The following is a 26,286-nucleotide window of genomic DNA, read 5'->3' as shown; positions in this document are numbered from 1 at the left end:
GAGGTATAGAAAGAGAAGTAGTCAAAAGTAGAAGCAGATTTCTTTCTTTTTTTTTTCTCCACAGAGTCTCAGGTTTGTGTTGCAACATCTCCTTTGGATGATGCTTTGGATAAAAATGTTGAAGCAATTCCCTGACTTACACTGTCGTCGTGTCTTTGTTTAGAAGCAGAGCGACACAGATGGATCCAGTTCTCGACCCTGTCGCCACTGTGGTGGTGGGAAAGCGTTGCGTTGTGACCTTTGTGGAAAAACTTTCAATAATGAAAAGAACCTAAAGCTACATCAACGTAGACACACTGGAGACAAAATGAACTACTGCAAAGAATGTGGGAGAGGCTTCCCCACACCAAGTGCATTAAAAGAACATGAAATCTATCACAGTGGGGTTAAAAAGCACGTCTGTGACCAGTGTGGGTCATCCTTCACCACTGCAGATCATCTTAAAGTGCATAAACGAGTCCACACAGGAGAGAAACCATACAAGTGCAGACACTGTGACAAAAGTTTCTCGTACTCAGGGAGTCGTAACAATCATGAACTTACACACATTGAAGGGAGCTACAGCTGTGACCAGTGTGACAAAAGCTTCAAGAATCTCAGTTCATACTCCAGACACAAACGATCCCACGCTGTTAACAAACTTTTTCACTGTTACCAATGTGCAAAAACATTCACTTCATTATCTGCTCTACGCAACCATCGACGTGATCATGCAGGACAGTGATCACTGGATCACAATGAATCTGCAGAGGCAGAAAGATCCTCTTCTGGTTTCAGGGTCAGACTTAAAAACCTTGAGATCAGGCTCCACAGAGTTCAGGTGGAGTCTCCTGTAAAGAGTGCAGCTGATGTCACACTTGGATCTGATGAGCTAGCTCTGCTTTCTGGACCTGCAGTGAATAATCCTGGATGTTACATATAGGAAGCTGCAAGTATAGATGTGTACATCAAGTTTTTTTTCCTTTGAGGGATTTTAATATTCTAAAATGTTATCCCTGTTACATTTTAATCTTTGTTCTCTTAGGATATAAAAGTTATAGGAATACATTTTATTTTATATTACCAAACTGACATGTTTCTAAACTGCAGATGTGCATAGAAACATTATTTTTTACATTTCATTTTAACTGCGTTTTTTTTTGCTTTTCCCCCCCAAATCTACTGTTTCACTGTTACCAATGTGCAATTATGTTCATTATCTGCTCTGTGCAAACATCATCATGACAATGGCTGAAATCATTCCTATCATTGGATCATAATGAACCCTTCAACTGACGGGGAGCTTGTGCCATCCTTGCAGGAGTCCACTCTGCAGGTGGGGGAGAGGTGAGAATAAACTTAACCTGGGTGTCTACTGTCTTGTGCAGTCTTGGAGATGATTGAATGTTAGGGTGGGGGAGCTGGCCCCAGGGAGGGGCATCTTGCTCCTCCCTTCTTTTCCTCCCCATCCCCGGCTGCCTCCCTCTTCCCGCTCCCAACACACCCACACAAGTAGGGCTTTGGGGTGCGGGTGTGTCACCAGGGGACAGGGGAGGCATCCCCCCCACCCCCTGTCCCCTTCTGGCCACCTGTGCCTCAATTTTATCTCACAGCTTAGACATCCACATTACTCACACTCTCATAACACATACATATAGGGCCTTGAGGGTGGGCACGTTAACGGCGTCCAGTGGACGGTCTGTGTGTTCAACCCCACCTCTGGCGCCGGTGCCCACCTCTCAATTTTAAATCCATGTAGACATTGAGGGTTCTCGGGAGAGGCCGTGCTAACACCTGCTGCTCTCTGGCAGCAGCACCATGCTCTCCCGTTTTTTTAAATGCACCTTAGAACAACACGCAGCAACACTACACATGAGTGAGAGGAGGGACGTTTGGGGTCTTCACACACCCCTGTTCTCTGCTGGCCATCGGGGCGGGGGGCTGGGAGGAGGTGTTGGCCGTCTGATTGGGATCTGGGATGCGGGGCCCCCCTGCTGCTGTGGAGCCTGGGGCGGTCTGCTTGCCTCCACCCCGGGGGAAAGGGTAACATCTCCTGGGTCTGGGTACCGTTTCCCCCTCCAGGGGCAAGGGAACCTGGACCCGGGGTATAGAGTTTGTTTGGGGAATGTGATTGTGTGTTCAGTGTCCATGTATGTCTATCCCTACTTTGGGTGAGTGCTGAGTATATGTGTGCATGAGGGTGGGAATGCATGTGTGTGCCTGTTTGTCTGTGTCTATATGTCAGGTCGGGTCTTAGACTCCACCTCTCTGGGAACTCCCAGGCCCTCCAAGGCCCATCTCCCCTCACCACACTCCCTGCCGGTGACTGATGCCTTCAGGTGATCCAGGAGATTTTTTTTCTCTTCTTTCTCTTTTTAAGTTTCCTTTCTCACTGCCCCTCTTCCCTTCTGTTTTTCTTTTCCTTCATCTTTCTTTCTCCCTTTCCTATCCCTCAGCCATGTCTGTAACAACTGAAAATAAAATAAATAATAACAACAAAGGTTGATCAAATGGACCAATACGGCAAGGCCATGATGATCCATTTGGCAAAGTAAATCCATCGGGTATCCTTGTTGGTCTTCAGACAACAATTCTGACGGCTAAAGAACCAAATGGGACAGGCAAAAAAATAAATAATCTGAAGAGACAGACAGTTCTGTTGCATTTGAGAAGTTTGATGTGAAAGCTGCTGTAATTTCTGCTGAAATCCCTCATCTGTTATACTTCAGGTTTCTCTTAATTTTTCCTTTAATGTTTATTTGAATTTTAATTCTAAAAATGTTATCCTTATTACATGATCATTGTTCCTCCACTTGGAAACAGTAGTATTTAGTAGTAGTAATAATAATAGTACTATAATCAAAGAAATGTCTCACTGATCTCTTAATTGTCTATGTATCACAGGCATTCAAGCTGTAAATAGTTATATCATTACTTAAAAAGTCATCCCAGGACTCAGCTTGAAAACGAAAAACTCCCTGAAAGCCTTCAGCTGATCCAAAATGCTGCAGCAAGAGTCCTGACAGGGACTAGAAAGAGAGAGCAGATTTCTCCTGTTTTGGCTTCCTGTTAAATCCAGAATTCAAAATCCTGCTCCTCACACACAAGGTCTTAAATAATCAGGCCCCATCTTATCTTAATGACCTTGTAGTACCATATCACCCTATTAGAGCACTTCGCTCTCGCTCTGCAGGCCTACTTGTTGCTCACAGAGTATTTAAAAGTAGAATGGGAGGCAGAGCCTTCAGTTTTCTATTTTAATTGTGGTACAATCCAAAGATACCTTCTGTTACTGTGGTCCTGTCACCTGCTGACTTGAGATCAGTTACATCTTTGCATACATTAAAAACAGACTCCAGACCTTTTTCCATTGGTGGTGTTGTTAGGTTTAGTTTAGTTCTGTTTGCTGTTTTCACTGCCTTAAGCTGTTGTAAACCTAAACAGGTTTTTATGTCTATCTTCTGTGTTAAGAATATTTAGTTAACATGTAATAAAATGTGTGATATAAATAAAATTGCCATTTTCAGAAGCGTCTTAATTCTTCATGACAGAGATTTAACCAGTTACAGAATCATTCCTCATAACTAGGGATGTAAGAAAAATATCGCTCGAAAATCACAATATTTTGTTTTATGATACCGAGTCGATATTCAAAAGCAGTGTTATTGATTTTTTTTATTGACAATTTACATGTGTGATGGCAAGGCACACATGGTAAGCTCCACACCTCACCACCAGTTGATTCACTTTAGTTTACATTGCAGTCATTAATATATTATTGTTCAATATTGTTTCTTTATTAAATGAATTTATTTTTCCATCACACCTTCAAATGTTTATGTGGCGTGCATATAAATATTAACCCATATTAACACTGCAAGGTCAAAGTTCTGTTATATTCATACATTTTCTTTGTTTGAGTTAGCTGGTGTTTGGCTTCTGTCTGGCAAAGGGCTGAGAGACTAAAGAAAGGCATCTCAAACATTATCAGTGAAACACAATCAGGTTTTTTGAAAGGAAGACTAATTCATAACAATATTAGGCTGGTTTTGGATCTCCTTGAATACAGTGAATTAATCCAAGAGAGAGGGTACATCCTGTTCTTGGATTTTTACAAAGCATTTGACTCAGTTGGACATACGTTCATATTTAAAACTCTGCAGTCTTTTGGTTTTGGACAGGAATTTATTATTATTAATTCTAGGCATTCCAGTATCCAGCTGTGGGGCATTGAGTCATAGGCCTTCTTGTAATCAATCCAGGCAGTGCACAGGTTGGTCAGTCTGGTCTTGCAGTCTCGGCTGACTGTTCTGTCTACCAGTAGCTGGTGTTTTGCACCTCTGGTATTCTTGCCAATTCCTTTCTGTGTCCCACTCATGTATTGACCCATGTGCCTGTTCATCTTAGCCGATATGATGCCTGACAGGAGCTTCCATGTGGTACTGAGGCAGGTTATTGGTCGGTAGTTGGATGTCCCTTCTTGGGGTCCTTGGGGATCAGGACCGTCCGGCCTTCGGTTAGCCATTCCGGGTGTCTCTCGTTAACTAGCAGCTGGTTCATTTGTGCTGCCAGACGCTCGTGGAGTGCAGTTAGCTTCTTCAGCCAGTAGGCGTGAACCATGTCGGGCCCTGGTGCTGTCCAACTCTTCATACTGGAGACCCTTTCTTGGATATCTGCCACTGTGATGGTTACTGGACCCTGTTCAGGGAGGTCGCTGTGGTCTGCCCTCAGATCCACTAGCCACTGAGCATTGCCGTTATGGGTTGCATCCTTCACCCATATGCTCTTCCAGTATTGCTCCGTCTCCAGCCTTGGTGGTGCTGTTCTCTTATTGTTCCCTTGCCACTGAGAGTACACCTTTGCTGGTTCTGTGGAGAACAGCTGGTTTATTCTCCTGCCTTCTATCTCTCTGGTGTACCTCCTCAAGCGGCTGGCCAAGGCTGTGAGTCTTTGCTTGGCAGTTTTCAAGGCCTCAGGTATGGACAGCTTGCTGTATTTCTTATGCACCTTCTTTGCCGCACCTTTCTGCAACTCCGTTAGTTGGCTAACCTCCCTCCGTGCTACTTTGATCTTGCCCTCTAGCCTCCTTCTCCTCCTCTGATAAACCTCCACCTGTACCAACAGTTGATCTGAACATGAAATCATGGCCCAAACTACTTGTTGTCAGACCAATATCTTTATTTTTCACATCAAACTGTTTTATAAAAGAAACTTTACACGGAGTTAATCAAATATAACTAATGCTTTAACAGTATCACTGTTTCACAATACAAACCCAACAAGAAAACAGCTGCAAAACACGCAGCTCAAAATGCATTCACTAAACTACACGTGGATTTAAAGAATACAGTAAATACACTAAAGTGAAAGGAGGACCCAAAAGCAGAGGTTTGATAGAATTTGAATTAAGTAAAAGTAGTCTTTGTGATCGTTTCAATGGTCCTGATATGTGCTGCACATCAGCTAACCTTAACAATTCTTTGCTGCCACTGTGAATAAGAATGTGTTCTTTGCCTGATTAAATAAAGATTACACTCACTGCTCAATCTCCTGGTACAAACTGGTACTACATGGAAGTACAGCCCATTGCCAGTTTAGCTTGAGATTCTTTTTTGTGGACATTAAGTCAAAGCAGCTTTTGTTTCAAAGCTGGTTGACAATTAAGTTTGTATTGGGTGCTGTAAGAGCAACTAGTGTGAAATTATTTGCGGTTTTGGGAGAAAGGGATTTAAGATTAAAGTTTAAAAAGATAACACATAAAATTACAATAAAACAAGGTGGGTTTTAAAAAAAGAGCATCAACATTTATCAAAGAAAAATTAAGTTGATCTATATATCCATAATTCCAACTTCTAAATTTAAGATGTTTAAAATGTTTAGTAGGTTTAATCAGCAATATGCAGACATCTGACAATAAAGAACGTGTGAAGGTGAGTGATTAAACAATGACTTAACTCAGGTATAAGTGCTTCTTCAGAGAAGTCTTTTCTTCAAGGAATAAGGCCTAGGAAGTAGGCTAACAGGTGGCAAGGCACTCAGGTAAGTGCTATTCAGATAAGAGTTAAACAAGAATCAACAACTCTCCTCTCTTATTTTCTATAGGACAAACATTTTCAACATTAAAGTTTCTTTTACAGAATGAAAATCTCTCAAAGAAAAAAGAAAACACTTGATGTGCACATCTATACTTGCAACTTCCCTAGTTTAACATCCAGGATTATTCACTGCAGGTCCAGAAATCAGAGCTACCTCATCAGATCCAAGTGTGACATCAGCTGACACACTTTTTTACAGGAGACTCCAGCTGAACTCTGTGGAGCCTGATCTCAAGGTTTTTAAGTCTGACCCTGAAACCAGAAGAGGATCTTTCTGTCTCGTCAGATTCATTGTGATCCAGTGATTTCAGTCATGCATGATCACGCTGATGTTTGCACAGAGCAGATAATGAAGTGAACGTTTTGGCACATTTGTAACAGTGAAACAGTTTATTTACAGCGTGGGATCGTTTGTGTGCGGAGTATGAACTGAGATTCTTGAAGCTCTTGTCACACTGGTCACAGCTGAAGTTCCCTTCAATGTGTGCATCTTCATGAACATTACGATGGCCTGAACTTGAGAAGCTTTTGTCACAGTGTCTGCACTTATATGGTTTCTCTCCTGTGTGGACTCTTTTATGGTCTTTAAGCTGATTTGCAGTGAAGAAAGATGAACCACACTGGTCACAGACGTGCTTTTTAACGCCACTGTGATAAAGATAATGTTTTTTTAATTCACTTGATGTGGGGAAGCCTCTCCCACACTCTTTGCAGTAATTCATGTTGTCTCCAGTGTGTCTACGTTGATGTAGTTTTAGGCTATCTGGATGATTGAAAGTTTTTCCACAAAGGTCACAATGAAACGCTTTCCCACCACCACAGCGACGACAGGGTTGAGAACTGGATCCATCTGTGTCGCTCTGCTTCTAAACAAAGACACAAACACAGTGTAAGTTATGATGATATTAAAACATCTATCGTTTCATATTGTATGCAAAACCAGCTGTTCACGGCAATATTTTTTAATCGATTTGATGGTCGCTCTAGAGGCTATATCAATCTCTTGAAGTTCTCTCTTGCCCTTTTATTTAACCTCCTAAGACACTCTTTCATGGCATACATTTTCAATTTCTCTTTGCTATTTGTGCTGATTGGGACCTAAAGAATGTAAAAACAAAGAATTACCTAATTATTTCTTTTATCTGACTTTTGTTTCTGAGAAAAATGACATCCACATAACAGGACATGTGATAGAAAAGTGGCAGTATAGTGTACTTTAAGTTGATATCAGGCTTTTGTAGAGCAAATGTTTTTTTAAATTTTGGTGTAAACAATCGAAATTGTGATGTCCAGGTTGTATGAGATTAAAATAACCACACTATGGATGGACAAATGAATGTTTTTATGCATACTTTCGTTAGGAAAACCACCGTTAGTGAAACCATTGTGCGACTCCGCCGTCAGCTTGTTTATTTTCCACATAAACCTGTCACGATAAAGTTCAAAATCCTGTTGTCTAAGGAGCTTGGAAAGAAAAGCGTCCGGACTTCTTTAGGTTGCTTGAAGACGTTTCACCTCTCATCCGAGAAGCTTCTTCAGTTCTAGTGTCAAATGGTGGAGAGTCCCAGATTTAAACCCCGTGGGAGTTTCCCCCCAAACAGAGATAAAAGGACCCCCTGATGATCTTCTACCTAATCATGAGTACAGTGTGAAAACGGGTGTGGGTCACAATCAGCTAGGATTTCGGGCGAGCTCATTGTGAAACCTAGCCCCACCCCATCATGTGATTTCCTGAGGTCAGATGGCCCAGGGTGTGAGTCAACGTTAAGGCATCTGGGAAGGGAACTCAAAACTGAACTAGAAAAAGTTGCATTTCCTGCGAAAATGCAGTGTGAATGCCGTGTAGTGGAATCTGAAAACACTGTGTAGAAGCTGGACTCTGCTGAAAACTGCTTTATTTGAAAGACTACACTGAAGAGTGTCAAGAAAGCAGATTACATGCAAGCAGGGAAGATGTGAAGCATCTGTCTCATGTAGTACTCGAACCCTTGCCAGAGCAGCTGTGCAGCCCACTGCGCCAAACCAGTTCTGGTCTCAAAACAAAGATATGATGATGATGATATGATATGATCTACTACGGTGGCAGTAGATGCTAATCTATGACGAAGGATACGGTGAAAGATAGTATCAAAAGCTGCTATAAGGTCAAGGAGAATGCGGGTGGTGATGAATACAATATTTGAATTTTTAAAAAAGCCCTCCACATTTTATGGAAATATTTGTTGGTGTTTTTAATTGCTTTTTTGTACTGCTTGAACACTGAAGTGGCCCTCCAGTGAGATGATGGCCCACAGCACATTTAAGTTACGTTACATTACTCTAAATGAGTAATGTAATGGAATACGTTACAAACTACTTTTTGGGGCATGTATTCTGTAATGTGTAGTGGAAAACAACATTGGTCACAAGATATTAACTCTCAAGCTGCTCTCCGATGCATCCATTGGAGTGTGAATGTTAGACAGAAAGGTGAGAAACTTAAAACTTTACGTTTTTTCCAACATCAGGATAATTTCAGGAGATTTGTCTCAGATTTGACTGAATATTCTGTACATGAGGTTTTCATGTCTCATTTAGCTTTGAAATTAAAATCAATTCACAAAATACTTCAAAATAAGTGTGACTGTACAAAGAAAAATACATACCTCACAGTAAGTGCACTTGTAGAGTTTCTTTCTGGTGTGAATGTGTTGATGTTGTCTCAGGGAACGTGGCTCTTTAAAGGTCTTCTCACACAGGTCACATTTATGAGGTCTCTCCTCAGTGTGGCTAAACATGTGCTGCTGTAAATATTTGTATGCCACAAAGGTTTTGCCACACTGATCACAGAAGCAAAAATCTTTTTTGGTGTGAATGCGTCGGTGAATATTACGGCTGAGTGGCCAGCGGAAGGTTTTTCCACAAATGTCGCAGCTGTACGCCTTAATTCCAGAGTGGGTAACTAGATGCCTTTGTAAGTACTTACTGCAAGCAAAAGCTTTACCACACTGATCACAACTGTATGCCTTAATTCCAGAGTGGGTAACTAGATGACTCTTTAAGCTTCTACTATGAGCAAAAGCTTTACCACACTGATCACAGCTGTATGGTTTAACTCCAGAGTGGGTAAATAGATGACTCTGTAAACTTCCATTGTCAGCAAAAGCTTTACCACACAACTCACAGCTGTACGCTTTCATTCCAGAGTGAATAACTTGATGACGTCGTAAGTGGCTTCTGTGATTAAAAGCTTTACCACAACGATCACAGATGTACGGTTTAAGTCCACTGTGGACGAATTGGTGTGTTTTTAAGTTGCCAGAACGGCTAAAATCCTTCCCACACTCCTCACAGGTGTATTTCTTTTCTCTTTTCTGTCTTTGAAGTTCATCAGCCTCCTGAGAGTCCTGACTTCTTGCTCCATGTTGGTCCTGAGGTGACAGAGATACAAACAGGCAGTGAGTAAAATGCAGTCGTGGAACAAACTGAACTTTCCAACTCCCTCCATTAGTTGAATCAAAGATGTTAACAAAAACATTGTAGGTGTGTTGGTGATAGTATCACATTATAATCAGATGCTACAATGAGAGTTGTACTTAAAATGCAGGGTTCATACGCCTTTTTTAGAGTAAAATTTAAACACTAATACTAATAATAATAATAATAATAATAATAATGGATTGCATTTATATAGCACTTTTCGGGGCTCTCAAAGCGCTTTACAATGTGTTAAGGTTCAAAATATTGGGGATGGAGACAAGAGAAAAAACCACAATAACAACACTGGTCCGGCCGGGTTGAGTCAAACGATGATTTAATGATCACACACGTGGGAGATGGACACTGATGCAGACAGCCTCAAAATCTCAAAATGGTGGAGCATTGCTCAAACTTTTATAACCTCTGGTGCCTCCACCTTATCCTAAAAAGCCTAAACATTCACATGCTCTCTCTCACACAGCGCCTAAGCTACGACCTTGGCTCCCTGTTTATCTGCTCCTGCTGAAATGGGGCAGAAAACTCCAGCACACTCTGTTCTCTTCTACTCAGACAAATTAGACAATAACCTTCTGCGAACAGTATTTCTTATAACTCAGCAATATAATGCATCATAAAACAATATCATTCATTCACAACAAGTCAGCAATTTAATGTAATGCAAATCAGTTTAACTAATGCAATAGTTATCAGCTTCTTCTAATTCAGGAGAATAATGCAAACTAAAACTACATAATAATTCACAATCTTTAATTAGGGGTATAACATGGCATAAAATAATATCATAATTTTACAAATGCCACTATTCATTCACTCTCACATTCACACACTGGTGGAGGCAGCTACACTTGTAGCCACGGCTGCCCTGGGGCAGACTGACAGAAGCGAGGCTGCCATCACCTCTTTAAGCACTTTTAAGGTCCATTTTGAAGCCCTTTCAGCACAACACTAAACATAAAAATAACAATGTATGTTTCACGTCACATCAACCCTGGTAAGACCATGTGAAAATTAAAAGAAATCATCCTTGGTTGACTTAAACGCTTTTGTTCCCTTTTTGTTAAAACTTACAAAAACGCACCACACAAAAACACTGCAAAGGGAAAAGGTCGTCTTGTATGTATATAGTGTATGAACTCAGTTAAAAATGAAGATGTGCAAATGTGAACAAATCAACATGTTGAGATATTCATGTCACATTGAAAAAAACAAAAACACCCCAACCCCACAAAACAAGAAAACGGCACTGTGGTTGTCTTGTGAGGTGGTATAAGTCAATAACCACATGTATGTGTATTGCATGCATGTAACCCCCACATACTGTTCCAATTGGATTAGCCCACACAGGTACGGTGGCTCATAACAGACAAATGATGTAAAATGATAATTTAACCAAATGATCTACATCCTTTCCATTTAGCTTTCAGTCTTTCTAGACGTTATTTTTTTAAAGTGAATTTTAACCTAACAGTGTTTATGGTTGGACAAACCCCATACCTCAGTACAGCACCAATCATTAGAAATGCAAACACCCAGTCAACTTCATTTCTCAACATATTGACTTTAGACTGATTATACATACATGTGATGCCATTGTGTTTATCTTGGGTTAGGTCTGCAGATGTGACCTGCACATGTAATGTATGACGCCTGGTTTACAATCTCTTGGTCGGGTATTTGCACAGGCTTGGGAGATGATGCGCTCTGTGAGTCTTCATTTGAGCGTGTGTGGTGCTTGCAGTGCGAGTGTAGAACTATCCAGAATGGTTGGTGTCCTGGCACTCAGGGTCATAGTCATGGAGCTATGGCGGCGGCGGATCTGCCATTGGGAGGATGTGGCAGCGATTCCTCCTGTAGGTTCTTCTGTCGATCTGGATGATGTAGGATCGTGGCTCGTTGCTCTTCCTTCCTACAGTTCCTAGCTTGTCAGAGCCTTTTTCTGTCTGCATTCAGACCACTTGTCCTTCTTGCAATGGCTGTAGTGTGCAGCTGGACCTGTCCCATGACATTTTAGTGTGAGACTTTTGACACAAAGTCGGTCACTGATCTGCCCTGAGATCCTTTGTGACGAGCTCTAAAAGCTTGCTGCACACAGTAATCCCTGCGCGTGTCTGATGAGACATGAGACGTTTGTCAGGGGAGACTAGTGTTGCAGGGAATGTTTCTAAGGTTTAAGAAGTCAAGAAAAAGTCAGTCCAATTTCTCTGTGATTTCTCCATGAGTTGTTTCTCACTATGTACTGCTCTCTCAGCAAGACCATTTGACTGTGGAAACTCTGGTCGAATGAGTGAAGTCCAGTTGCTTCGCAAACTCGTTGAACTGCTGACTTGTGTACTGTCTGCCATTGTCAGTAATGAGCATGTGTGGTGCACCGCTGCTGTGGTTGAGTGACCGAGAAGGTTGATCTCAATCCATCTTGAACAGGAATCTACATGGACCTGGTATTGTTTTCCATGCCAGGTGAAAATTTCGGGAGGTCTGTAGAGGTTCTGTCTTCTGATGCGCATTAGTGCTGCTGCACACTGTGCAAGAGTGCAGCTCTTCCGTGATGTCTTTTGACATTGCCAGCCAAAAGATGAAACCTTTAGCTCTGCATTTAGTTGCTTCAATGCCTAGATGTACTTTGTGGACAATATTGGTGTATTCTTTGTGCAGGGATTGGGAAATCCTCCACGCTGAGCTCATCCCTGTATGGAAAAAAGGGGCTAGAGCGGGCTTGACTTGGCTGTCTCTGATGGGCTATCCTCGCTGGATGACTGTGCTGAGGGCTTGTAGCACATCACTCACTGTCATCACTTCATAATCAGTGTGTTCAACTCGGCTTTGTGACAACGGAGCGAGTGGAGCTCTAGAAAAGGGTGTCAGCAAGATACATGTGCTTTCCTTTTTTGTAGACTAGGCGGATGTCATAACTCTGTAGTCGGAGTAACATCCCCTGGAGCCAGGCAGGGGTGACATGGATGGGCTTTTTTCATTACGGTCACCAGGGGTTGGTGGTCAATTGCTTTGACAATTGTCGCCTTTCCATAGACAGAATCTTTAAATTTTGTGCAGGCGAATACCATGGCTAAAAGCTCCTTCTCCATATCAGCATATGTCCATGGGAGCATGCAATGCAAAAAACTTGCATGTGTTACATACACATAGTCGAAAATTATTTTCTAGGACTCACGTAAACTTCCCCATTGTGAAAAGGTGCAAATCTTTGTTCCAGACATGGAGAGGTGCAAGGCAGATCAGGAGCAGAAATTTTGTTTCTAGACTTTGCGACTCATTTTATTTCTCTGTTAAGAAAAATATTCAATCAGATAGTTATTTGTGGTGAATGAAATGCAGTTCCAATTTCAACCCATTTTAAGCACCACATCTAAAGTTCAAGCACTTTTTACACCTTGAAAGGACTATTAAAATCCAAGGATTTTCAAGGCTTTCAAGCACCCCTACAAACTCTGAAAATTCTACTGTTGAAGAAATATTGATCACTGCAGAAACTCTTCAACTGCTTTTATTGTTATTTAAATGTTTGCTGTATTTTCTTGTAATTTCTGTGGCTTTTCTGTGTGAATGTAGATTCTGTATGTATGGTTTTATGTTCAATATACTTAAAATTGTTAATCTTGTGGGTGTAATTAATATTTTTACATTTGATTTAATCAATTGTAAACCGTTTTAATGTTAAATAATAGTGATATTTCCAATTCATTGAACACATTTAATTAAATCCAAAGAGCCCTTTCCACATCCTTTATGAGCATGCGCAGAGAATGAAAAAAAATCTTCGCGCATACGCATTGACCTTCTTCATCTATGCCACAGTGTGCTTTGGCCACGTGTCTGGAAAGAGGGATTAATCGCGATTCATCCGTTGGAGTTATGGTAATTTCTTCGTATTTTTAATAGAATATAATTTAACTAGTACTTTGTGATAATATATGGGGTATATTTTTCTGATAAAAATATAGGCTTTATATTTTCCGGTAAATATATGGGCCGTATGTGTTCTGTAGGTTTTAGCATTTTGCTAGCATTGGAAACATTTGTTTGCATATTCAACGTTACTGCACATCTGAATATTCCCCAATCTGTGTTTAAAATTTCATTAGAACTCCAAATAGCACATTTTGCCACAACTCAGTGACACAGTCGATTATTTTTTTCACTCAAACTTGGTATAAATACTGCAAATGTGGTGGTAGCCCGCATACCTCATATAAATATGACAGTGTGTAGTTTTTGTCATTAATATCTATTGAAATATTTTTGATTCCTTCTGAACAACACTCCTATGCAACTACACTTTTCTTCCTACTTTCGGGTGGTACACCACGCTAAAGCAGCGTATTCCACGACCCAATGTATCGGAATCAGTGTAACTGGACTCCCAATGGCAGAAAACTGCACACTGTCACTTAAAATATTGGAATAAAAGCTACTTTTCCCTTTAGTATATTTTGGAAAAGCAGACATTTGTGAAAGTAGGTGTCTGCTGTGCATCCAGTTAAAAACCATACATCTAGATTTTCAACTAGCAGGCTATGTTACATTACTGTGACAGCTAGTGCGCATGCGCCAACCAGCGTGCAGCCTGTTACAGTCGCTCCTGCTTTTCTCTTAGTTTAGCTCTTTTTTCTTACGTATTCTTTTTTTTTCTGACTTGTATTTTCCTCCATTTTCTATCTCTTACTCAATCATGTGGATTGAGAGAGTTTTTGTTCTTCTGGTGGCCGTGGAACTGTTACGTTTATCAAGGAACGGGACCGCGGCACATCTCCTACACTCACGGACTGTTTACTCCAGAGATCAGCTGATCGCCCTGATGCCGGCCGGCTCGCTGGCCAGGCCCGCAGAAGTACCAGCTGAAATTTGGAGGAAAACACATCGGGGATGCAGAGGTCAAGGACAGAAGAGAAGAAAAAAGGTGACGGTGAGACAGCGGAGGCTCGAAGCGAGGAGGAGGTTTAAACCGTGTCTGCCGTCTATCGTGATGGGAAATGTGCGATCGTTGGCAAGTAAAATCGACGAGCTCTCAGCACTGGTACGGAGTCAGAGGGAATACCGAGAGTGTAGCCTGATGTGTTTCACCGAATCATGGCTGCACCAGGTCATTCCCGATGAGAATGCTTCCGTGGAAGGCTTCCACACTGTTCGGGCGGACAGGGACAGCATCGCTAGCGGTAAGCGTAAAGGAGGTGGGCTTGCTGTTCTAGTTAACAACCGGTGGTGTAACCCTGCCAACATAACAATCAAAGAAAGGATTTGTTGCCCCGACACTGAACTGTGTGCTGTTGGACTCAGGCCGTATTATTTACCCAGGGAATTCTCTCACGTCATCTTGGTGGCTGTTTATGTTCCCCCCTCTGCTAACCCCACAGCTGCATGTGACACTATCCACTCTGCCATAGCTCGGCTACAGACTCAGCACCCGAGTGCCTTTATTGTGATCTCGGGTGACTTCAACCATGTATCACTGGACAATACACTAACAACATTCAAACAATATGTGGACTGTCCCACCAGGGGAGAGAAAACTTTAGACTTACTGTATGCTAACGTCAAGGATGCATACAGCTCCTCCTCCCTCCCCCCACTTGGTAGGTCAGATCATAACCTGATTCACCTCACCCCCCGCTATGTGCCAATTGTGAGGAGGGAACCTGTGACCACCAGGACTGTTAGGAGGTGGTCAGAGGAGGCAATAGCGGAACTACAGGGCTGTTTCGAGGTGACCGACTGGGAAACACTCTGTGAGCCTCACGCCGAGGACATCAATGGGCTTACTGAGTGTATCACAGGCTACATAACTTTCTGCACCGACTCCATTGTTCCAGCTCAGACTGTTCATTGTTACCCAAATAACAAGCCGTGGGTGACTAAGGACATCAAAGCCCTCCTCAACAACAAGAAGAGGGCTTTCAGAGGGGGCAACAAAGAGGAGGTGAGGAAGGTCCAGGTGTTACTAAAGGACAAGATCAGAGAGGCTAAGGACAATTACAGGAGGAAGCTGGAGTGGAAACTCCAGCAGAACAGCATGAGAGAGGTGTGGAGGGGCATGAAGACCATCACTGGATTCAGGCCAACCAACAGCAGGGGAGCTGAGGGAGGTGAGAATAGAGCCGACGAGTTGAATCTGTTTTTCAATAGATTCGACACCACAGTGTCTGCTCCCACCCCCACAACCTCACCTGCAGTCAGCCTGGAATCCAGAGCCACACCACTGTGCCAGCCTCTCTCTTCACATGTTGCCTCCTGTGAGATTCCTGACACCCCTCCCCCACCCATCACCTTCACTCAATACCAGGTTGAGATGCAAATGAGGAGACTTCACTCAGGCAAGTCTGCTGGACCAGACGGAGTGAGTCCCCTCGTCCTCAAGACCTGTGCCCCCCAGCTGTGTGGAGTCTTTCATAAACTGTTTATGCTGAGTCTGAGTCTGCAGAGGGTCCCGGTGATGTGGAAGACATCATGCCTCGTCCCTGTACCAAAGACGCCTCGTCCCAGTGGCCCCCAGGATTACAGGCCCGTGGCACTGACCTCCCACATCATGGCCAACTTGGTTATTTACTCCAAAGTCACATTTTATCTCAAGAGGGGTTGAGACTTCCTGTTTGCCCGGGGAATGTTCGCAAGAAAAATGTGCTCATAGGGTGTTTCGTTAGCGTTGTGTGGCCATACACCACAGATGGTAGGGGCACCCACAAGTGTCCATTTCTTAGTTTTGTTTTTGTCATTCGATACGTGTGCGGTCTGGAACTCTCTCGACCGTGTGAACCGGCCTTAACGGTGTGCACCGCTGCATGCTCCTTCTGCCCTCTCTCCATGTTTCATTTCTCTTTTTCTTGGTCTTTATTTGGTGATAGTCTTAAATCCACACTTTTCTTTGGTCTGTTCTCCTCAGTCTCATTCAGGGATCTGTGTAATCAGGGTAGTTTGGACCATTTATCTAAAATGGAGTGAATAGACAGATGATGCGATGACCAAAATACAACGGATTTAAAATATTTCTGTCCTTTTTAGGATTTCAACATGATGGAAGCTGAAGAGCTCGAGAGGATGGATTTTTGGTGTTTATAAAATAATCCACAAAGGAGCACAGCCTGATGACTCCCTTGAAGATGTTGGCGAGCAGGTGTGCACTTTTGCCTGGGCTAATTTACTGGCTCAATCCGAGTTACCCAAAGCCACTTCGCTACACATTTGAGTTCTTCCAGAAGGTGCTCATGGGACTGGAAGACAAATAACGGTCTGACAAAATACAAGTGCTGAAGAAAAAACTCTGCCATTTTTCTTTTGATTGTGGAAAAAGAAAACATAACTGGGGACAAAATGACCCAGATTGATTTTTTTTTCACTTTAACATTTTCTGCAGTTTGAGTTGCTGTGGTAATTCTGCAGACAGAAAGTGAAATGAAGCAGAGTGTTTTGATCGAAACATAGGGTGTGTGACGTGCAGCGGAAATACATATATATATATATAACCATGATGGCACAAGACAGACGCCAATTATCAGCGCCGAAGAAGCACCTGAGAAGACATCGCGAAGGCTTCCTGGCCATCCAGTGTAGATGTCAGTGAAACTGTTGGGAAGACAACGTGAACATTTTACTTGTACTGTATAATCTGCAGATTCTGACAGAAATCTGCAGCTATCCTTTGAAGCACCGCTCCTCTAAAACAGCAATAAGGATAATTATTAGGTTATTTACATTATTATGTAAATAACAAAATAACTTAAAGCAAAAATTGGGGAAAGTAAAGTCCAAAGTCTTTATATTAAATTTTTATATTATAAAATTCAGAAAATAATGGAATTTAATATTCCCCAATCCCTGCACAAAGAATACACCAATATTGTCCACAAAGGTCATCTAGGCATTGAAGCAACTAAATGCAGAGCTAGAGGTTTCATCTTTTGGCTGGCAATGTCAAAAGACTTTAATATCACCAACCATTCCCATGTCATTATGGTGTATCCATATAAATGACCCACCCTGTAGATCACAAAATGATCCATTTTCTGTAAATTCTCTGAATTTCACACATGTCGCCCAGCTGAAGACACTGCAGCTGGAGTCGAGTGTTTTGATGATGCATGAAGCTATACATTTTTAGACACAAGTTGTAATGGCCGCCATCTTCTTTGTGAGTATTTATTAGATGGCCGCTTGCGGGGGAAAGCATGTTTGAGTCTAAGGTTTATTTTGACGGCTCTTTTTTGCTTCTCATCCGTAAACTCTCTCCGTACTCTTTCATGTGATTCTTGCATAGGTGATAAAAGACAAAAAAATAAATATTGCTGTAAACGGTGTATATTGCAACACCACGAAACAAATGATAGCCCATAATATAAAAGACAGATATCGTCATTCGATATACATTTCATCATGTTGCACAGCCATAGATGTAACTGAGATATTTTTCTCACCTCCTGCGTTGAAGTCATTGTTTCCTCTGTAGTGGCTGAGCTGAGTCCAAATGGCTGAAACTGTTCCTCTGCTGCTCCACCAGACTCTTCTCCTCCTGTTACTCAGCTGGGACACAAAAGTATAGATATGTATTTTATCCCTGACAAGAAGAAGCAGAGCAAATAAACATTACTACAACAATACCTATGAAGCTTCAAGGTGAAACCCCAGAAGCAAAAAGAAAGTCATCAGCTGCAACAAGAACTTGAAAAAGCCACTGAGCTCCCTGCATACCACCACCTTTACCCAGGGGATGCTGCACCCTGTATATATGAACTTCCATAGACATACAAAGAAGGAGTCCCACTGAGGCTCATTGGTAGCAGCATAAACTCAGCCACCTACAACATTTCCAAGCACCTCATCACCATCCTAGCTCCCCTTGTGGGGAACACAGCCCATCACATCAAAAACTCTGCTGACTTCACCAACAAGGTCCACAAACTTACACTTGATCCAGATGAAACCAGAGTGTCCTTTGATGTGGTCTCACTTTTCACTTGTACACCTCCAACCGAGGCAGTGGAGACTGTCAGGAAACAACTACATCAAGACAGCTCCTTAAAACCAGAACCAGCTTCACCCTGATCAGGTCTGCACACTGTTAGACGTCTGCCTTACCACCACATATTTTAAATACAACGAGGGTTTCTACAGACACAAACATGGATGTGCTGTGAGCTCCCCAGTGTGTCCCATTGTAGCCAAACTTTACATGGAGGAAGCACCGAGCCACATGATAGAGTGAAACAGGGTCTCACAATAGTTTCACTCAGGACCTGCTGATAATGACACACACATTTGCTCTTTTGATAAATCAATGGTCAACAGTGGGTCGATGACCCTTTCAGGGTACAACCCCCACGAGGGTTTAAATACCTGGGAGTCCACAATGCAAGAACTCCAGCAACACTTAAGGGAAGATGAACAACTTTAATAATTGACCAACGCGTTTCGGCTTGTGGCCTTCATCAAGGTCATAGTAAAACATTGTAGAAAATTGCTTAAATCGATCAAACCAATCGAAACTTCATAGATAGATCAACTGACATATAACAGGTAGGTATTGGTTAATTGGGGGCGGGCCCCACACTTTGGAAAGCTCTGGGTTAAGTCACGCTTAAGTAAATACTGGACTAGATCATTAATGATGATGACAGGGGGGAGGAGACATTATCCCCACCTGTCTCAAAATAACACGTGTGAAATACATAAGAAGAATACTATGAATATATACAAAAAAGGGACAAAAGGGCAGTATTTAATAATAAAAGGAGGTTGGTCCAGCAGTTGAATTAAAAAACAAGAGGACATCGTCACACGGGAACAGATTTGTTAAAAGGTCCTAATTTATGTCTCTAAAATGTAAAATCTCTAAAATGTAGACTTAAGATGAGCTGTCGAGAATCCTACTCCTTCTTTGGCTGAAAAAATGAATAAAATTAATTAAATAAACATTACCCATAAACATGCCATCTCGCATTACCCATGCGAGAATAATGTAACTAATAAAATTAGAATAAAAACAAAAAATAAAAAAGGCTCAGTTCAGAAAAACTCAGACCTGTGGGGTGCAGACTCTTAAAGCGGAATATCCAAAATGCTTCTCTTTGTTTCCCGGATAAAATTAATATTACCACCATTTTGGTTTAGTTTAATGGCTTCAATGCCTAGAAAAAATAATGGCAAAATAAAATGCACGCAGGAATGAATTTTGTTCACTCAAATTCAGCTTTTCTTCACTCAAAATAAATTTCTCCTCAAAATGCAAAACTTGCACCAGCAAACTTTTTTTTTTTTACGTGCGCTCAGAATAGTGGCACAAAAATAACGCCATAGTCAGCCTCCAGTTAACAACAGTGGTGAGAAACTGCACTACTGAACCTCCACTGACTGAGTAACTGCAGTTTGGTGCTTCATCAGAACTTCATGGCAGGAAGTGTTTCAGAGTGGGGACAGAGACAGCTGCAAAGTTCAGCTTTAGTGAGGCTAAACTCCAAAACCTGTTTTCAGCTAATGACTCTGCTTCTGTCTGGAAAACAATCAGACGGTGAACCAACCACAGACCTAAAGACCCCACTGCACCAACCATTCACAGCTGAACAGCTCCTGCTGCGGATTCTACCAACAAAACGTGATCACAGTCTCTCCACCCTCCATGGGTTCTCTCCATACATGACAGGTACATGACAATCGTGACTCTTACTCCCACAAAGCAACATGTTGTTTTCAAAGTGCTACATAAACAAATCATGGTTTGGTAAAGCAGGTGGACGAGAATCAGAGTCTCCATCATAAACCACAGGTGGACAAAAATAAATAAATAATGTCCAACATTCAATCCACAACATGATTAAAAACATTCTTCTCCCAAATCAAAAAGAGCTGCACATTAACCACCACAATATATTTTTATTCTCTGTGCTTTCAAATATGAACACTGTTTACTTTCGTCTGTTTCATTAGTTTTTGTTAACATCTTCCTGTGCATCACTTTACAGCAGCCACACTCACTGAAATGAGACTTTGTAGGAGTTCACTTCCTCTCATGTGTTCATCCACAGCAGCTGGACAATAAAGTTTATTGTGACCCTGATACTGCAGCAGATCGCTCTGACTTCCTGTTATCACTTCAAATAGAAACGAGGCTGTAGAGGTTTGGTGCAGGCAGAAAAACAGCTGCAGGGACAATGAAAAGACTTTTCTGCTCCAACTTCTCCCAGCATGCTGAGCTAATGATTAGTTGGTGTTTTTCTCCAAACACTCTCTCACTCTTCTCTCAACGTGTTCACAATAAACTGTGAACAGACACCGAGGAGAGCAGCAGAAGACCTCATTCAGGAGCTAAACTCAACATGAACTGAACTCACAGTAAAGTTAGCTCGGTGCTTACCTTTAGATGAGCCCACAAACCGAGAGAAACTCCGCGATGAAGCTGCAACTCTTTCCAAACACAGGAAACAGATCAGGGAGCAGAGACCCACGTGGTTCACGCTGATCTCAGCTACGATCCAGGAGACAAGGGTGGGCAGATCGATGCAGATATCGATCAGGACGTTGGTAGTGGTTTATGATCGATACTTTAGTTCGTTTCTCTCCTCTAAGTTCACTACTTTACTCCCGTTTCATGAAAAAGCAGCTCTCTCTGCTCGGCTCCTCTCCTGCGCACACACTTTGCTCCGCCCCCTTCTTCCTTATCTGCTTTGATTCGAATCTGTTTGGACACGTGACTCGAAAAAGAGGCCGAGCCTTTTTTTTAAACGAATTACAACAAGAGTGTCACTACCCGATCCGTACCGGAAACCCGATCGGTACCCCGCATGCGCGAAAGGTTTCTACTTCCGGTCGTAGCGTTTTACGATAGTTATGGGTCAGAGTTCTCTACCTCAGTCACTCTCTCTGGTCCAGCTGAGTCAGCAGTGGGAAAAATCTGCTTTTCACAGGAACTTGGTAATAGCAATAAAAGAATACGTAGTTTATTCCAAGAAGATATCGTCTCTCTCCCATATATAATATCTTATTGGAACCGATTTGTTCCAGATATCAAGTGGAAGACAGTCTGGATGGTCCCCCATAAATATTTGATTGTAAATAAGGTGAAAGAAGTCTCATTTAAAATTCTACATAAATGTTATCCAGCCAGTCACTACATGGTAAAATTTAAAAGGGACATAAATACTAATTGTACTTTCTGTGGGGATCATCCAGAAACTGTGACACATCTTTTTTGGTGCTGTTCTTTTACACAGAGATTCTGGAAGGAATTTAGCGGGTTTGTTATTGTCCATATTTTAAGGGAGTTTTCTTTACGATGGGAAAATGTTTTATTCTGTTTCTTTAAGTTCCCCAAGAAGCATGATAAATGTTTTTTTATGATAAATTTGTTAATACTTTTAGCTAAATTTTATATCCATAAATGTAAGTTTACTAACAAAACACCATATTTCTGTCATTATTTTAAGGATGTGGAAATGTACATACAATCAATATCAGACTCCACCAACAAAAAGGCTCTCAAAACAATTTATGTATGTGAATTTTTGCGTGTATTCTTATAATTGTTACCTTTTTCTTTTACCCCTGGCTTTGTGTGTTCATGTTCTGTTGTTTTGTATACTTCATCTGTTCGTATGTTGTATACTCATTGTTTGTTAAATAAAGTTTATTTAAAAAAAAAAAAAAAAAAGTTATGGGTTAGAGTATCTGTTAAGATGTTAAGAATAACAAGTATATCTTAAAATGTTTGCAATAATGAAGCATTTCAGTACAATGTGGACAAAAACGAAAAATAAAAAGATAGTTACGGATCAGGACTCTCCGATCCTTACTGCGCATGTGTAAAGTATGACCGTACAAATCGGGTCTACCCGATCCGTACCGCGCATGTGCAGATGTTTTCTTCTTCTTCTGTTCGTTTAATGGCAGTTTACTCCCCAGTGTACGAGGATACCGCCACCTGCTGACCGAGCGAATAAACCCTATTATAAACTGTTAGCAGAGCTGCTCTGTGCAGCGTTATGGCATAATAATTTTAAGGGAGAATAAAAAGTCGACACACATATCTCATTCCTGACGGAGGACTCTACCACTACACTTCTCCAGTTCATTCACAGAGTCGTTGCATGGTATGACATGGATAGGAAGTGGGCGGAGCCTTTTACCGTCATTTTATTACGACGCAAAGTACAAACACCTGTGGACACACAATCCAACACCCCCACTTGTACACAGGTTGGGGAAAACAATCCTCCGAAAAAACATCTTACATTCCAAACACAAATACAGAGAATTTGTCTAACTTAGACTTTGAAACTGGTTTCGTCATCATATCTGCTACCATTGACTCAGTTGGACAGTAATCAATGAGCACTTTCCTTTCATGTACAGCTGACCTTATAAAATGATATTTCACATCAATGTGTTTACATCTTTGTCTGTTCACTGGATCTTTTGACAAAGCGATTGTTCCCTGATTGTCCTCCAATATCATAGGTATTTCATACTCAAACTCATCAAGATCTTGAATCAAATAAATCAAATACATACATTCCTGAATTGTTGCTGCTAATGCCATGTATTCGGCTTCACAAGTTGATAGTGCTGTAGTTGTCTGCTTTTTGGTTTTCCATGATATCAAAGGACCATTTTCATTTAGGCTTACACAATAACCTGTCATACTGCGTCTATCAGAAACATCGGATGCCCAATCTGCATCACTGTATGCTTGTAGACCTAGTTTTCCACTTGAACATTTCCTAAAGCACAGTTCTTTATCTCGACTACCTTTTAGATACCTCAGAACATGTTTCACTGCTGTCCAATCATCAACAGTTGGCGCATTGAAATGTTGTGACAGTTTGCTGACAACATAGCTTAAATCAGGTCGCGTACAATAGCTCAGATAAATAAGACATCCTACCGCTTCACGATATCTCCTCACATCTGGTAATGTCTCGAATTTATCAGAATGAGTCCATTTCTGTTCACAGGGTGTTAACCTTGGCTTACAGTTTTGCATGTTAAATCTCTTTAAAATGTTCTCAATATATATTTTCTGTGACATTTTGACACATTCTTTTTCTTGAAGAAAATCTATTCCTAGAAAATGGTTAAGTTTCCCCAGATCTTTCATTTGGAATTTAGAAGAGAGCATTTCTTTCACGCCTGAAAGCACATTTTCATTGTTAGCTGCAATGAGTAAATCATCCACCCACACTATGATGATTACTTTTTCACTTTCAGTTTCTTTTGAATACACACAATGATCAGCAATATTTTGTCTAAATCCACAACTGCTTAAATAGTCATGTAAGGTTTGGTTCCAGTTACGACCCGATTGCTTCAGCCCATAAAGTGATTTCTTTAATCTGTACACCAGTTTATTAGTCTCACTTGATTCTGTCTCAAAACCTTCTGGTTGTTGTATATATATTTCTTCATTTATTGGTGCGTGTAGATAGGCGGTTTTTACATCCATCTGGTGAACCAACATATCATCCTGAACCACTTTCTGCATCAAAACTCTCACACTCGATAAGTTAGCAGTCGGTGAAAAAGTCTCCTCATAATCAACTCCTTTTGTTTGACTAAAACCTTTAGCCACAAATCGAGCTTTATATCTGTCTGATCCGTCTGAGTTCTTTTTAACGGCATAAACCCATTTACCCCCCACTGCTTTCTTACCCTCTGGTAAAGTGGTTAAAGTAAATGTGTCATTCTCCTTAAGGGATTGAATTTCTTCATTCATCGCTCTTTCCCATTCTTTTGACTCACTTGACACAATAGCTTCGCTAAATGATGTGGGTATTTCACACAACAATCTGTAGCAATAATCAACACTGGTTTGCATCTGTTCATTTTCACACTCTTTCACATCCGTGATATAATCACTCAAATAATCAGGTCTCTTTCTGATTCTGGATGGATAACGTGTAGCTCCAGTATCTACTTTATCATCGGTTTTAACCTCGGACTCAGTTTGACTGCTTTCACTACCATCTGGAATATCCTCATCCTTCGTCTGTTTGGGTTCACCATCTTTTCTGGATTCATAAACCTCATCTTCATACATCTGATCACTCTGTGTTTGTTGATCCATTGTTGCGGGATTTAGTATTTTTATCAATCTGTGCTTTTCAACTTTCCCGGTTTTTGGGAAATAGATCAAATATGCTGGACTATTTTTGTCATATCCCAAGAAAACACCTTTGTCGCATCTTGGATCCAGCTTGCCCCTATTTTGTTTATAAGCATAGCACAATGATCCGAATTTTTTCATTCTAGAAAGATCAGGTCTTTTTCCAGTTAACATCTTATACGCTGTCTGACCTGTGCGTTTGTTAAAACATCGGTTCCGAATCACTCCCGCGGTTTGTACTGCATATGGCCATAAAGACTTTGGCAATTCGCTCTCAACTAACATGCATCTCGCCATGTCAAAAAGTGTACGCCAGTTCCTCTCTGCTGTTCCGTTTTGATGAGGCGAATATGGCGCCGAAGTTTCCTGCCTAATGCCGTGTCTACTTAATAAATCTCTGAACTGTCTGCTTGTAAATTCAGTTCCATTATCAGAACGAAAGCACTTGATTTTCCCATATGACGCCACCTCTGCAATAAATCTTTCAGTTGCTTGTGTTGTATCACTTTTGTGTTTCAGATTATATACAAATGTTGCACCTGAATAATCATCAACAAACGACAAAACATACTTAAACCCTTCTTTAGAGTTTGGCGTAATCGGACCAGCTAAATCCGTATGTACCAACTCTAATGCTGCCCTGGCCTTTTCATCTGGTTCTCGGTTCCTAGTTTGAGTAAACTTCCCTTGTATACAGGCTTCACATTGCATGTTTTTGTTGATTTTACCCTTAATTTCCATTCCATCAACGACATTTTGCAGATTTTGAACATCCTCATAATTACAGTGTCCTAGAATTTCATGCCACGTTTGCATATCAAAACATCCATTACATTTCTCTTCAAACTCTTGCACAGTGTTTATAAAGAACAGTCTCTCGTGTTCATATATAGGGAATTTTGTTCCATCAACATGTTTAAGAAAACTGTCCCTGTGTTTGAAAACCACAGTGGCTCTGTTACTAGTAGCTGCTTTTACTGACAAAATGTCCTGTGGAAACGATGGAATGTAGAGTGCTTGTTTCAATGTTACCTTGTGACTGCGTCCTTTACTGTCAATCATACTTATCTCAGCATCTCCTCGCCGCTTTGCAGCTCCTCTGCTCCGCCTTCCGTCAGCCAACTCTACACAATGAGCCTCGGGTCGAAATGTGTCATCAAAAGTCTTAAAACTCTCGATCTTCGTAAAGATATGTGACGTCGCTCCCGTATCCACCAGTAGCTGGTTATTCAGCATCTCTTGGCCGCCGTCCGGGACCCTCTGGGGTTCGGAGCCCGTCTTGAACGCGTAGTCCTTCTCCACAACCCCTCTCACTTCATCCCGTCTTAGCTTCCTTCTACAGGTCGCATCTTTGTGTGTACTACTCCGGCAAAAACTGCACCATACTCTGGATCGGCACGTTCTTGCAGTGTGTCCCTTTAGTCCACATTTAAAACACACAATCTCATTATTCTTTGATCTTCGGTCATCTGCTCGCCATGAAGTAGAATCCTGGTCTAATTGCACTTTTGTCTTCATTACGTTGTCATCAGTTACAGCCGCACGCATTCTCTCGGTTTCTTCATAACTTCTGAGTTTTACTTTAAACTCTGAAAATGTGATTTTTGCTTCGCTCTGTGTAACGTGCACAATCAG

General features: G+C 41.5%; 2 protein-coding genes across 6 annotated transcripts in view; one reads left to right on the top strand and one right to left on the bottom strand.

Annotated features, from left to right (window-relative positions):
• The window catches only part of LOC101471554 (uncharacterized), a 291,948-nt gene that overhangs the window by 32,804 nt on the left and 232,858 nt on the right, over positions 1-26,286 (top strand). The window contains exon 4 of one of the 5 annotated variants that reach the window (XM_076888556.1): positions 164-4,033. The exons of 2 other annotated variants lie outside the window; for them this stretch is intronic. In XM_076888556.1, coding sequence (XP_076744671.1) covers positions 164-724 — 561 coding nt within the window. In that variant the 3' untranslated portion in view covers positions 725-4,033. Of the gene's footprint in view, positions 1-163; positions 4,034-26,286 lie in introns of those variants that run through there. 2 more of the 5 variants (XM_076888554.1, XM_076888553.1) reach the window with 2 other exon arrangements.
• Positions 5,846-20,977, bottom strand: LOC112435279 (uncharacterized). Its single transcript, XM_076888558.1, has 5 exons — positions 20,908-20,977; positions 17,975-18,080; positions 17,079-17,126; positions 8,720-9,489; positions 5,846-6,940 (listed from the first exon to the last, which is right to left on the bottom strand). The coding sequence occupies exons 3-5, from the start codon at positions 17,083-17,085 to the stop codon at positions 6,386-6,388; spliced, it is 1,332 nt and encodes a 443-aa protein (XP_076744673.1). The 5' UTR covers positions 17,086-17,126; positions 17,975-18,080; positions 20,908-20,977; the 3' UTR covers positions 5,846-6,385.

Source organism: Maylandia zebra, linkage group LG9 (assembly GCF_041146795.1).
Source record: "Maylandia zebra isolate NMK-2024a linkage group LG9, Mzebra_GT3a, whole genome shotgun sequence".
Lineage (NCBI taxonomy): Eukaryota > Metazoa > Chordata > Actinopteri > Cichliformes > Cichlidae > Maylandia > Maylandia zebra.
The sequence above is the reverse complement of the archived record's forward strand: the minus strand, read 5'-3'. Positions and strand labels throughout refer to the sequence as shown.